General features: G+C 40.9%; 1 protein-coding gene across 4 annotated transcripts in view; it reads left to right on the top strand.

Moving 5' to 3' along the window:
• WDHD1 (WD repeat and HMG-box DNA binding protein 1) overlaps positions 1-15,171 on the top strand; it is a 157,898-nt gene that overhangs the window by 52,608 nt on the left and 90,119 nt on the right. For all 4 annotated transcript variants that reach the window (XM_030214282.1, XM_030214279.1, XM_030214280.1 and 1 more), the window contains 2 exons: positions 5,423-5,515; positions 9,206-9,312. In XM_030214282.1, coding sequence (XP_030070142.1) covers positions 5,423-5,515; positions 9,206-9,312 — 200 coding nt within the window. The remainder of the gene's footprint in view (positions 1-5,422; positions 5,516-9,205; positions 9,313-15,171) is intronic.

Below are 15,171 nucleotides of genomic sequence, written 5' to 3'. Positions count from 1 at the left end.
CCCAAGAGCTAGTTCTTTAGTCCATACCTCTTGTAAAGAAGTGTAAGCAATAGGAGGTTGTTGCTTAGTCAGCAGCTTATAAAACCACAATAGAGGCCTGTCCTGCCACATCACCTTCAAGAAATTCCTGCAATTGTGACCCAAACAGGACTGTCAAACTATCGGATGGCATGCTATTGAAAAATGTACAAATTGGGCATGTGCAAACTGGTCCAACAGCGTACCAGAGAACCACTACTGGAACTGTTATGTAGGACATTACAGAACCATCGGTATGCATTAATTGCTCTAGGATGCTTAGGGTCGAAATAAGCTAGTTCAAAGGAAGGGTCTGTGTAGCTAGTGGACTCCAAAATCCGGTCTCACAAATGTCAAAGCAAACGAGGTTATAAAGTTTATATCTGGGATGCCTAGGCCACCCCGACTCTAATTGTTGATCATTTACTACCAGTGCATCTTTGGTTTCCTACCTGACCAAAAGAAGTGCACTCAGCAACTTCAGTGAAGCTTTCAGATCCCGACGGAGTAAATGCAGTGGCAGGGTTTGCAAAACATACAATCAGTAGGGGAAGATAATCATGCGATGATATTGTTTTCTGCCCATTAATGAAAGAGCCAAATGAGCCCAAAGGGTCAATTGCTGTTTAGTATCCAAAAGAAGCTTATCGACAGTTGATAAAACTGATTAGAGTCCGGTCCATAGCCAAGCGAATTCCCAAATAGTGAAAAGAGCCCTGCGCCCACTTGTGTGGGAAAGACTCCCGCCCCCCCCCCCCCCTCTTCTACAATTCCTCCATCCCTGCGAAGGCTTCCGATTTAGCCAAATTTAAATAAAAAACCTGGAAAGTCCCCATATTCACAAAAGCTGTCTAACAAAATCAATAAAGATTTCTGTGGCTCTTGCAGGTAAACCAAAAGAACATCAGCAAAAGCCGCAACTTTAAAACCAACAACCCCCATTTTAATCTCCCTGATTAAGGGTCAAGAGTTAAAAGAAACAGCAGTGGAGACAGAGGGCATCCCTGACAAGTACCTTGTTGAACATCGAAGGCCCCGATAGAGACCATTTACCCAGATTTGAACCTGGGGTTGACTATATAATGTTGAAATAGTCTCCAGAGAAAGACCACAAATCCCATAAGCTGCGAGTATCCCATGAAGAAACCTCCACCGCCCTGTCAAATGCCTTTACGGCGTCAAAACTGATGAGTAGTGAGGGGACCCCATCATCCTTCGCCTTCTCCAATGCTGCTGTGATTTTCCTAATGTTTTTGGAAACTGCTGTCTCACAAAGCCCTCCTGTGATTCATTCACCAGTGGGGCAATACCTGTGCCAGTCTGGTGGCCAAAATGTTTGCAAACAATTTTGCTTCAAAATTTAGTAGCAAGATGGGGTGATAAGACTCGGGTCTCTCAGGATCCCTCCCTGGCTTCAATAGAACTATAATTTGAGTCATGTGAAGAGATTGGGCAAAGATCCCGAGTCAATAATGGTATTGAATGCAGAGGTGAGAACAGGCACTAAGGAAAAGGCAGCCCATGATAAGAGGGGGCTGCCCACAAACGGGCTGATGGCCAACGAAGAAGAAAATGGGGAGGGAAAGGGGGAGGGGGACAGAAGGGAAATCTAGGGAGACACATAATTAAAGGTAATGAGGTTAGAAGCAGGAGGGTAAGGAAAGGGTTAAGGATTAGGGAGGGACTTTGAGGGAAGAGGAGCAAATACACAGGAAAAGAAAAGTAGAGGAGGAGGAAGTAGGAGAGGCAGACAAAGGTGGAGGAGTGGCCTAGTGGTTAGGGTGGTGGACTTTGGTCCTGGGGAACTGAGTTCGATTCCCACTTCAGGCACAGGCAGCTCCTTGTGACTCTGGGTAAGTCACTTAACCCTCCATTGCCCCTTGTAAGCCGCATTGAGCCTGCCATGAGTGGGAAAGCGCGGGGTACAAATGTAACAATAAAAAATAATTCAGGTGAAGCTTGCTGAGTCAGCCACTTATGAAGCCTCCATTGCTTTGGGCCTGCATGCAACTCCAAACGTTTACAGCACTGCCTGTTGAGGCCGCCGTCCATCTCACTACTGGTCCCCCAATGTGTTCTGCTTTTTTTTCTCTGTCGTTAAAAAAAAAACCAAAAAAAAACCTTTTCAGCAATTTTCACACTAAGGGTAGGTGTGGTGTGCTCACTGGGAGATGGGGCAGCAGTATGGCGATCTGCAAGAGTGTGTGCAGCGCCATCGAAAGCCACGGGGGAGGCCGAAGAACAGACCCACACAGCCGAGCGAGCTGAGCGGTGCCTGTAACGATTGCTGAGCAGTTGTGGGGTTAGCGTCATTGGAAGTATTTAAAAAAAAATCTCCAGCAGGCATTCATTGGCTACCCAGTAGGGTTTTTGCAGGGCTGCATGGCGCAATGTGACATAGGTACGGCCAGCGTTGGGCATGCTGGACGGCTTGCATGGTGGACAGTGGCCACAGTGCCTTTTTTTCCTTCTATTCGGGGTGCAGCCCCCACCTTGTCTCGAGCGTGTGCCAGTACGATGCTGGGGGGAGGGTTCGTGTATGGCAAGGCGACCATCCAACTATTGTCCAGGATCGGGAAATAGAGCTTCAAGGGCAGGACAGGTGGTTCCATGCCGTAGGGATGCATGTGGGGGGATGCCATTTTACTAGGCGCACATTCTAGGGGCTGCAATGGGTGCCCAGATTAAAAAAAAAAAAAAAGAAGAGTAATAATAATATGACAGGGAAATGAAATCCCCCCAACAGATGACTGCAGGGTTCAAAAAGCAAGCAGAATTGGGTCCTTATAAACATGCTGGGGAGCTGAGGGGTAAAAAAAAAAAAAGCCAATATATATTATGGCTTGCCAATAATGGCATTCAATGACCTTTAGATGGCGCCAATGCTCCACCCATTGCTGTCTATAAAAACTATGTGTGCTGATTCCGGACACTGGTAATACATAGGTAGCAAACAAAGAAGTTGTTTTTTATTTGTCATACCTGTAAGGCTGCCTTGGGGGGGGGGGGGGGGGAACGACTCATCTTATTACTTCATCACAAAATGCCAAGGCTAGCAACCACCACCACAGAACTGGGTGATATATAATTGTTTTATGCCACATATTAACCTTTTCCTATTGTCAGTGATTTCCCTGGCCTAGAAAATGCCTCCTCAGAATTCAAAAGGAAAAGCAGCAGAGAGGACAGCAGGAGCGGCTACAAGAAGTAAGGCAACAAGTGATACCTCAAAAATGAAAGCACAGCATCAAGGAAGAATGACTACAGGGACAACGTCAAGACTTCGGGCACCAATGCAACAACTGGACATGGATGTCCTTTTTTTAATTTGCATTTTAATAATAAAACAAAATATTACAAACAGCAAAGATGGAAAGGCAAAATACTACAACATGCCTTCTCCCAGTCCCCCAACCCTTCTGCAAATAAGTGGCTATGTAGAAAACAGAGGCCTACATAAGAGAATAAGAAAATACAGAAAAACAGAAGCTCAATTATTTATCAAGGTGCTTTTCCAAGAAATGTAAATGTCACAAACTTTGTGAAAACTCAGTAAGCGACCAGTGCATAAAGCAGTCAGCTTGGTCATCTGGTAGATATAATCCAACTTACAGATGACTCTGGGCAGCACTGGCATCATAAGAACATAAGCGTTACCATACTGGGACAGAATGAAGGTCCATCAAGCCCAGCATCCTGTTTCCAACAGTGGCCAATCCAGGTTACAAGTACCTGGCAAGATCCCAAAACAGTACAGTACATTTTATGCTGCTTATCCTAGAAATAAGCAGTGAATATTCCCCAAATCATCTTAATAATGGCTTATGGACTTGTCTTTTAGCAAGTTATCCAAATCTTTTTTTTAAACCCCACTAAAGGCTTTTCTATTAAGGGAGTGGAGGAGTGGCCTAGTGGTTATAGCACTGGTGTTGACATCCAGAGGTGGCCAGTTCAAATCCCACTGCTGCTCCTTGTGATCTTGTGCAAGTCACTTAATCCTCCATTGCCCTGGTACAAAATTAGATTATGAGCCCTCCATGGACAGGGAAATACCCAGTGTACCTGAATTTAACTCACCTTGAACTACTACTGAAAAGGTGTGAGCAAAATCCAAATAAATAAATAAATAAAGTACATACCTTATCAAAAGAGAATAAACTAATGTTGCCGTCTCTCTTATTTCTTTCAACATAACCAGTACTGTAGCCCAGCTTAATGTAAACACATAGTTATTCCTAATATGTTAAAATGTTATAATTAACTGTTTCATATTTTTGATGTTTTTCTTGAATGTAAGCCACTGTGACAAAATAGGGGATTTATGTCTGTAATTTCTTATGTAAAAGTATGACATATTTGTTCTCTAGTTCATTTCCCTTGTTTGGCCAGCAAATGGTGACTGTTTTTTTTTTTTGTAAAGCTGTTACAGAAGTGACAGTTTTTTCTTGCCTAAGCTGTGAGGTAAGCTTTAGTCTCAGTATGGGAGCATAGAGGTAAACATCTCTGTCCTGAGACCCTGTTCAAGGCTTGTGTGCAGTTAAATTTCCTTCAGGTTCCCAGGTGCTACCCAGGTAGTGACAAAGTGTTTAGACAGTTTGGTTCAACAATTTTTATTGAACAAATAAAGAAATTACAGTTAGAATAATAAACAGAGAGTCATTTTTAGTTACATATAAATCAACCATTCTCTCCTCCCCCCTTCATTATTGTGTACAAGGAGTAAAGCAAGCATAATTAGGAGCGACAGCTGTACAGTAACACCGTGATATTACTCAACCAAAGTAAAAGGAGATTTGCCACACACTCCTGTTGATGTGCCCTCCCACCCCAAACCTCATGTTCCCCAAGCCCCCTCTTCCCAATAGAGAAAAGTAACCCCCCGCCATTTCCAGCAAAGGCCATTGAGGGTCTGGGTTCTTATGACCCCCTCAGGCATTCAACTGGGCCCCAAGTAACAATATTAGCCCCCCCACACACACACACACTTCAATGCGGATAGGGCTGCAGTAGGGTGAAATTGGAAAGGCCTCTGATCCATAAATTGTTAAGGAGCAGGCTTCAACCTCATGAGAATGCTTAAATAAGGGTTCCAAACCAATAAGAGATGTTGTTTGCGTTTAAAGGACCCCCTTGCCTCTCTAGCCTCCCGTGTCGCCAACTGATGCAACTGATTCCTCCAGTGCCAGTAAGAAGGAGGCTCGGCCATAGTCCACTATTGTAAATGCATTTGCGTGCAAGCAAACTCATCTTACTGATTTTTTTTTAAATGAAAGTTATTAGTTTGCAATATTATATAGAATGGGACCTAGTGGGCACTTATTTCTTCAGTGTTCTGTCACAAATCTAGTTTATAGTACTAATAATTTTAGATGGGTTGTTTTCATATCATGTTTTCTTTTACCAGCTATTGGCAATTCCAGTGGAGAAATCTGTGCAGCTCTACGAGAGAGACTCATGGAGCAATCGAATTAATCTTTCAGATGATTTCCTCACTCAGGTGCGTGCTGTCAGGTACTTCTTAAAGTGCTCCTGCAAATAAACCAAATAAAAAAATATGACTATATAACATATGTTATATAGTCAGGTTGATAGGTTAACAAGAGTCATACAATTAGTATAAGCCTGGATAAAATAACCTGGATTAGATTTAGAACCAAATAAGCATCAGGAAGGTGGGAATTGGACATCTGATCAGTGGCATCTAGAGGGGAGGAAGCAACTGTTCCTTAGCTCTGTTACTAGACCAGTCAACGTCCTGTGGGTGTTGTACCCGTTGACCAGCAGCAGGAGACAGAGAAATCAAATAGTTCCATGTGATTCACCCATTAAGAGCACCGTGCAAGCACAGATGTTCAGTATTTTTCTGTCTCCAGCAGCTGGTGATGGTTCACCATGCAGGTCCTGGGCTTTAAGCCTGTAGGCTCCTGGTAGCATTGGAAATACTTGAACAGGTCCCTTTCCTTTCACTTTCCATTTTTCTCAGCATGAATTCTTGTGGTTGAGGTCCCTCTTTTCCACATGCAAAATGTTGTCCGAGGCAAGCTCCTGGACCAGTTTAAGGGCTGGATTCCAGTTGAGCATGGAGAACACTTCTCTGGAAAGCCTTTAGGTCACATTGGAAAGCACACAGCTATCTGAGCCCCTTCCTTCCTTTCTCCCCCATTCCGTGGCCACATTCTCACTCTTCAACTATTCAGTTTGTCTTCAGTAAAACAGCAAGTATATATATTTTTATTTGCTGTTTAGCTCTCTAATAAGGAAAAATCTTGGTTTCTGTTGGCTGTCCATTGTGGGATCTCAGAAGGCTATTTAATTTCCTAGTTCTTTATGTGGTGCACTGCTCTCCCTAATGGTTACCTTGCTTGCCTGTCGTGGACTTGGGCTGTTTTTTTTTATCAGTCAGACTCGGGTTTCATGAGAGATGTTTTCTGTGGAAGCCTGAGAGTGACACACTGTGCTACCCCTATTCTATCTAGGCTGAGTAAAGCAATACTTTAAACTTTTAGGAGCATAGCAAGCTGTAGTTCATTAGCAAACCTTTAGAATTGAATTAATTCTCTTCATGGTCTCTCAAGCTTGAGTACTTGAAGCGTGGCAGCAGCAGCAGCAGCACCATTTAGCTGCTTCTGGCCAGACTAACAATTTACTCTCAGGGGCTATGTTCCTTTTATCTCTTCAGAGACAGTTCATGAGGCAATTGTTTTTTCATTTTGGTGGTTGGGCAAAAAAAAAAAAAAAAAAGTATAGAGCATGCAAGATGAGAGGTAAACCTCAGAACTGTGTACTTGCTTGTCGAAATATTTATCAATAACTGAAATGAAAAGCAAAGCAGATGGATTCTTTTTTTATATATATATATTGGAATTGCTTTACAATTCAAAGAAGGATTTGAAACTTACCCTTGGAAAGATATACCCCTGCAGCAAACCAGGAAGACAAATGATATAGTGAAAATAACAAAATGAGGCATATAGAATCTTGAAATAAAGTTAGTATCTAAGAATGAGACATATCCTGCAAAGCAAAAAATAGAAAATGCTAATTCATGTAGAGCAGAGAGGTTCTCTCATCTCAATCTCAAAAACTATTAAATGGTAAATTTACACAGGTGTTTAGTCTGAGACATTGGCTGAGAAGTAGCCCCTGTACTCTTAATGTAGAGAAAATAAAAAGGGGAGTTCAACTTCAGAAGCAAACTGAGTCCAGGCTTAGTAGAGAGAAAAGAAAGTAAGCTGCAAAGAGTGCTTGCTGTTTTGTATTAATTGTGTGCATGTTTTCCTTAGGTGAGTCCTGATCGCTATGTTTTGGAGATATTCTGCTTTGGCGAAGAGGCTATATGTAGTAACTCTCTCTCTCAGAGGTTGATGTACTCTTCTTAGCTCCTAATATTTTAAAGGACATTTTTCTACCTCTCTAGGGTAATGTTTGCTCTCTGTTTTCAGAATTATATATGTCTATATTTTTTTCATAGGATTTTAGGATCCCTTCCATTCAGGACTGCTTTGCTACATCCTACTGATTCTGGACTGGTTTGGTAAGGATGCTAAGGAAGGAAACATTATATATTACATGCTAATTTTCTTTCCTTTGGTCCTACCAGACCAGTCTAGAAGCCCACCCCAGTACATCTTTGTTCAGCTATTCTGCTGTTTTTATTTTTATTTTCCAGATATAAGCTTTTTGATTTTCACTTTTGTTCATTTTTTTCCTATCAACTTGACCTTCAGCAATCAATTATTACTACTATCCTATTTTTTCTACGTTATCTTCACTCAGCAGTTTGGTCTTCAACAATTAGTCATTGTAATATGATAGCTTCTCTACATTATCTCCATTCAATAACTGTACCTGTTACAATTCTTGAGCAGTTTTTTTTTTTTCAGGTGCTCAACTTTCAGAATTTTTATGTTTCAACAATTTTATTGATGATTTGACAGTGCATTTATCACAGGTATTTCTGAAATACTATAACTTGAAAAATACAATACAGGTATAAATCTGCAAATTTAACATCCATCATCAACATTTTCATTTTCGCCCGTCCCCCCCTTCAACCTATACCCACAGACTCAAAGTAATACCCTTATATCACTATAGATCAGCCTTTGTATTATTACTAATCATTTTTCTTGAGCAGTTTTATGCTGCCTTTGCTATATTATCTTAAGCCAACAGGTTGAACTTGAATAATGAATGTATCATATGCTAGTTTAACTATATTATTTATGACAGTTCAACTTAAAGAGATAACGAACTGCTTTGTCAGATGAAATATTGAACATCTGTGACTGCATAGTTCCTTTTAGTGGGTGAACTATTTGGTTTCTCTGTCTTCATCCACTGGTCAACGAGCACAACACCCACAGGTTCTGGACTTGTCTGGTAGGACTAAAGGAAAGAAAATTAGCAGTTAAGATATAATTTTTCCATTGGCATTATTGAGAGGAAAGAAATAGCTTATTGCTAGCATTAGGTAGGACCAACAGTCTAGGAAGCCTAATGTAATGTGAACATATCTTTATTAAGTCATATTGAGTCATTATGAATTTATTGATCTAAAGTGTTCTCAACATGGCAGAAAGTGACATTTTTAGGCTTATTCCCCTTTACCCCTATATCCACGGCCTCCGTGCAATAGATTCTCCCCCCTTCTCCCTCTCCTTCCATTCTTTAAATCTCTAAATTATTTAACAAAGCAGATCAAGCCCTCATCGTTAAAATTTAAAGTAATTCTCCCAAGTCTTTAGACTGGTAGCGCTATAAAAATGATTTGTAGTAGTAGTAAGCATTTCTTTGACAGTTTCCATGGTTTCAACAGATATTCTTTTGATTCATAATAGCTCATGCATTTGATTTCTCTATAAGATCAATGTCATAGGTTGATCCTACTGGGTAGGCCCAACACTCTGTGTGCTGACAAATTTTGTAACTATTTGTAACATTTTTCATATTAACTTATTTCAATCCAGAATGAGGCACAGGTTTTGGTATAACTGTTGCTGCAGTGTCTTTAGGATTCAAATTTGGTGAACCAACCCTGTCATTAATGGCCTTGAATGAGTTTGAAGCAGTTCCAAATTGTTTGGAAGTGCAATGAGTAGGAAGATGTTGTTTTCAAAATTCCTTATAAAGTTTTTCTCATGTCTTATAAGCTGTATTTTGTAATAATGTTAGTCTCACATTGCAGATCCTGAATGTTGTGTCCTGGTCTCCCTGTGGACAGTACTTAGCAGCAGGTAGTGTTGATGGCTGCATTGTTATCTGGAATGTGGTGACCAGGCAATGCATAGACAGGTAAACATGACTTTTTTCTTACAATATTTACTAAGAATCTTGTACATCTTTCTGCTTCACTTAGTTTTATCATTGTGAGTATTTATAAACACAAAACAAAAAGGAACAAGTAGACACTAAACCAGATAATCAAAAAACAAAAGCAGCCCAAGGAACAAAAAACATTGTCATGAAGAGCCTGCAATTTATGATGTAATAATAATACAACTACCACAAAAAAGCAACAAATGTGCAGAAAGACCTCAGAATAAGAGCTTTAATGTATGCCTCTGTTGCATTAACTCTGTGCCAGGGCTGTTGAGTTGGTCGGTAAAACTGTATCAACTCCTGACTACCATTTTCAAAATAAAAATTTACAACGTTTATAATATATGGTTAATGTCATCATTTTATACTTACATATTTTTTTTGTCCTCTTAAAGCTTAATATCAATTCACTTTTTCCAGGGCAATTAATAGGAATTCACCATCCTGATGTGACATGCTCACTGATTGGTTGATGGCTGGTATTTAAGACCGTTACTTACCTCAATCAGTCATTAGCTGCTTCAGCTTGTAACTGAAAGGAAGGGAAGGAGACATATTTGGAATTTTGTTTGACAAGTTTTTAAAATATGAATTTATAATGTCAAAGAAGCTTCCCCTGAAGTCAGCCATATTTGAGCATTTCACCATAACTCATGATGGAAAATATTTTGTGTCAGTGAATGACACAGGACCCGGATGCTGAGATGCCAAGCTCAGCACAGATTCAGGCAGTGATAAAAATGCTCCTACAAGAGCTTCCAAACTCAAGAGACATTTATAGTATGTATTCAAAGCTGTGAGAGAGAAAGATGACAGCAAAAGCAAGGAACCAGTGCCCGGTACTTCCAGCCATGCAAAGGACCAGAAAACTTCAGATGTCACGTGCTCTGTGCTGTGCAGTATGCATATGCTACAGCTGACAGTAGGAGACAGTCTGCAAGAAGGACATGCTAATGCTGTGGTTGACAAGATGAGGAATGTAGTTATTGCTGCCAGATCACCTAAAGTTGTTTCCATTGTGAAGAGATGTGCCAGAAAAGTTGGCAGTTATTGGCCAAGCCATATGCTGGGGCAGTATCTACTTCTCAACTGAAGGAGAATTTGATTTTGAAAGAGATCTGGGTCAGAGGGAGCGTGCAAGGTGTCTCTGCATAGAAAAGGATGCCACTGAACCCACAGAGAACAAATTGAGGGCCCTGTTTACTAAGCTGTGCGGTAGGCGCGCTGACTTTTTAGTACGTGATAAAAATTAGCTTGCTCTACTGCTAGAGACGCCTATATATTCCTATGGGTGTTTCTAGCATTAGCGCACGCTAATTTTTTGCGCCCCTACATTGCGGCTTAGTAAACAGGGCCCTCGGTAAATTTCAACTCAGTTACACTAAGCGTCTTACTCTCATTTCTTCATAATTTCTTTTCTCCACGTGTGTTTTTTTCATAGTCTTGTCTCCCTGCAGCTCCATTTCTCACTTTTATGTCTTTTCTCTCCACCACAACCCCCCCAACACACACACACAGCCCCTCTTTTCCCAATCCCACCTATGTATTTTCCATATCTTCCATCTTCTCAAGCCTCTGCAGCTTGTGCTTCCCCCTCTATCTGCTCTTCTTCCACTCTGCCAGCTCCCTTCCCCCATTTACAGCCCGTGTTCCATTTCCAACTTTCCAACAGGCTGTTTCTATTCCTCACACAGCTCCACTCCTAGCCGCTGTCCCCATCACCCAGCCTCGCTTCCCCTTATAGATCCTTTCTACCTCTTTACAGCAGCATCTTTTTCCTAGTGTTTCTCTGCCTTTTTCAGCTTAACTGCTTAAAATTTTACTTTTGGTAACATGTAAAACTGTCATATTAATAAAGTTATGTATCTTCCTCCTTTCTACAGTGTCTGTCTGTCTGCAGCACTTCCCCACCCATTGGCCACGCAGGCAGGAAGTGTGTCTATCCTAGGCTATAGAAGCTTCCTCCAGCCCATCAATCAGACGCAGCCAGTCAGTAGACTGCAGCAGCTCCCTCCTCTCCCTACAGCCTGTTGGTCAGACACAGCTAACCAGTAGGCTACAGGGAGAAGACAGGAGCAGTAGCTAGGATACATACACTTGCCTTCCTCCCTTCCCCTGCAGCCCTGTAGTAAAGAATTTTGTTTGACAATTTTTTTTAAGTATAAATTCATAATGTCAAGCTTCCCATGAAGTTAGCTGTATTTGAGCATTTCACCATAACTCAAGATGGAAAATATTTTGTGTCAGTGTATGACGCAGGACCCAGATGAAGACAAATGTTGTAATGCCAAGATCGGTGCATATTCAAGCAATGATAAAAATGCTCCTACAAGAGCTTCCAATCTCAAGACATTTACAATACTTTTATTCAGAAGTATTCAAAGCTGTGGGTGAGCAAGATTTCAGCAAAAGCAAGGAATCAATGCCCAGTACTTCTAGCCAGGCAAAGGACTTCAGACAGTAACAGTTACTGTAACAATGATGGCAGATACATTAAAAAAAACATATCATACAACTTGTTGTAAAGGATAGTGTGCCTCTATCATTATTTTCATGACCAGCTTTTATAGGTCTGAATGGAGAGAGACAGTGTTAGAAAAATGGTGTGTGCAGAAGCCCTTAGCCAAAAGGAAAAAAATTTTAAAAAAAGCTCTCAAGGGGCACTTCGTATCTTTAAATTGGACGCCTGCACACACCACAGAGTGAACTACTTTGCCATCAATGTCTATCTTGTTTGCAACAAGAATTAAGTAGTTTCAAGACACTGGCAGTAAAAGACACACAAGCTCATCACACCAGCTGGTTTCTCCAGTTTTTAGTGGAAAAGGTTCTGCAAGATTATGTACTTTAAAAAGAACAAGTAACTAACAATGCTTCAACCATTCTAAGTACAGTTAAACTAATGAATACAGACAAAGTGACCAAAAGCTAGAAAAAGACTTGCGATATAGGAGTATTTGAAAAACGCACTCCTGCAACTGAGGACAAATTATTGTTAACATTTATAAAAAAACAATTCTCCTGTGTGCTATTGGATTCCCTAGTTTATGGACTTGAGCTGGCTGCATTACAATAATTTAAATTTTTGATAGTTATCATGAAGATACAGGTTATTATGGGGCTCATTTTCAAAGCAGTTAGACAAACAAAGTATCATATGCCTCTATGGTACTTTGTCTAAGTTCTTTGAAAATGAGCCCCCCTTTGTAACTTATAGATTTTTTTTTCCTTGAATACCAGTTTTTCTGTATAAGTTCATTTTTGCTTGTTTATTATTTTGAATTACTTATAAATTAAAAAAAATATATTAAGGGGTTCTTTTACAAAGCTGCACTAGTGATTCCATCGCTGCAAATGAAAGGAAGGCCATTGGAGTTGAATGTGCTTTCTCTCATTTGCCACACCAGGAATCGCTAGCGCAGCTTTGTAAAAGAGGCCCTATGTGCATAACAGTGTATTGTATATTTTTATTTGCCAGCATTTTTTGGTTCAAGTTCTTTGTTCAAACTTAAAATAAATATATGTTCTTTAGTCCTAATTTTGTACATAAAGAATATCTTATGTTCCTATAATTAATCACATTTCTCTTAGATTTACTATACATAGTAAGAGTTGGAGTCAGACAGTAGAAAAATAGAGGAGTCAGAGCCAAAGGTTTGGTGTACCAATTCCACAGCCCTCCTCTGTGCTCATCCAATCATTGACGAATGATTGGATGACACAGATTTAATGCTACAGATGGCATGCATTAAAGCTCTTATTTTGAGGTCATCATACATTGCAGTAATGCTTTGGTTTTTGATTTTCTGGAATATTTAAAAACACCAATATAAATATTAATGAAAAGGCTTCAAGACTTTAAATGCTATACATTGAGAAGATTTGTATATTTGTATATAAGTGGAGACTACTGTTTACAAGTGAACTTCTTTGCTGTTCAGCAGCTGGTAAAATATATCACATGGATGATTTAGGTATATGTAGGGATTCTGAGTTTAGGTTTTAATAGATAAAACACTCAATGCAAAAGTGTTTTAAACAACAACAACAACAACCCCCCCCCCCCCCCCCCAAAAAAAAAAAAAAAATCCACACGTCCCACTTGTACTCTCTCATCCCTCTATTTGCCTGCCTTGGAGCTTTGCTATATTTTTGTGCCTTTTCTGCACTGATGACTCAGCTGTCTGTATTTGATCAATCTGGAAAAGGTGCTTCCTTATCTTTACCAGACCAGGTGGAGGCAGAGAAAAAGTGATGAAAGCTCTGCCTGATAAAGGCACCATGTAGCCTTAGCAGCTCAGTACTTCTCTGTCTCCAGCAGATGATGTGCAGCTTATGAGCTGATTTGTTATAGATGCTCCTGGGTCAGCTGGAGAGCTTGTCCTAGTTGAGCAGAGGGTGGTTTGGGCAGCTTTAGTCTTCCACTCTGGAAAACTTTTTATGATTAAACAGAAGTTTTGAAGTAGAGCTGAGCAGATAACTCAGAGGAATCTGAGTTCCTCTCTCTCTCTTTTTCTGCACCCTTCACAGGTCACTTTAGAGGTAATTCTGAAATGTGGTTCTCCACAATCCACGGGGGGGGGGGGGGGGTGGAGACTTTTGCATGGCTACTCCTGAGGAAGTTGGGTTCTGAGCTTACAAGCTTAACTGAGAACAGTGATGCCCTCAGAGGTACTTAAAACCTGGGCCTCTGGACTGCATAGGGCTGTTCTGAGGGAGTGTTCCATTCAGGTGCTTAAACACTGGTAGAGGTTTGTCTGGCCCTGAAGGTAATCCATATGAGCTGTTCTGGCCGCGGCAATGGGTTCGCGTGGCACTGCTGCCTATGTGCCTGAGATATTCTTTGGTTGAGGTCTGATAGTGGTCCTGGAGGGCTGTGTCAGATTGCTGTGGTCAGAAAATTGCTTTGCCCCAAAGCGGGCGTCAGTGGTAATAGACTTGATGAGTGAAGTTGAGCGTGTTGGTATGTGCGCAACAATTGTAAGAGAAGCCAAGAGCTGGCTAGCCTCTGACTTCAGTCAAAAGAGGATTTTAATAAACCGCCTATGTCCACTGACAGTTCGAGTTGAAGCATGGGAACAAGCAGCATCTGTACCTGACATTTCAGTCTCTAACCATGGTCTCTAGTTTCTTCTTTGCACTCTTTGCAGGCTATTATACACAGCACATTTATTGCATTCTTTTCTTTCCTCCGCCAAGCTTGTTTCAGGAGGGGTACCAGGTAGACATTTTTGATTTGCCTGAAGATTGAAAGTGAAAAAGAAAGAGGAAGCTAGCAATTCCATTCTAGTGAATCTGTGTTTCCTACTAATAGCATTGTTGTATGGGGGGGATGTTTTTGGGGCTACATGATTTCTTTTCACATCACTTACTGTACGGGAGGGGGCGTTCTTAGAGCTCCATGACTTTCATTCCATAGCACTTACTGTGTGGAAGAAGGGGATTTTCTTTATCTTGTGTGCAGGAAAGTGTGTTTCTCTTTATCCCTTAGCTTCAGGGAAATTTGTCTGCCAAAGGGCACAATTGCACCCCAGTTAGGGAGAGGACAGGATAGTTGATGGCATAGTTGGGTAGACTGGATTGGCCATATGGTCTTTATCTGCCTTCATTTTTTTCTATCATTAGTAAATAGATGAAATTTTGTTCTGTGTCCCTCAACTGAATACCATTAAGATCAGGTCACTCCCTTATTTTTATCTTTAGAATGAAACGCAGGGGTGAGAAAGGACACCCTTGCCTAGTTCCCCTCTGAAGCAAACAGGCTGTTGTTGATTGCCCATTAATTAGTAACTAAGCTTCAGGAGTCTATGCCAGTACAAAACATTTTCTCCC

This window comes from Microcaecilia unicolor, chromosome 9 (genome assembly GCF_901765095.1).
Source record: "Microcaecilia unicolor chromosome 9, aMicUni1.1, whole genome shotgun sequence".
Taxonomy (NCBI): domain Eukaryota; kingdom Metazoa; phylum Chordata; class Amphibia; order Gymnophiona; family Siphonopidae; genus Microcaecilia; species Microcaecilia unicolor.
Note: the sequence above shows the minus strand (reverse complement) of the source record. Positions and strands in the feature narration are given on the sequence as shown.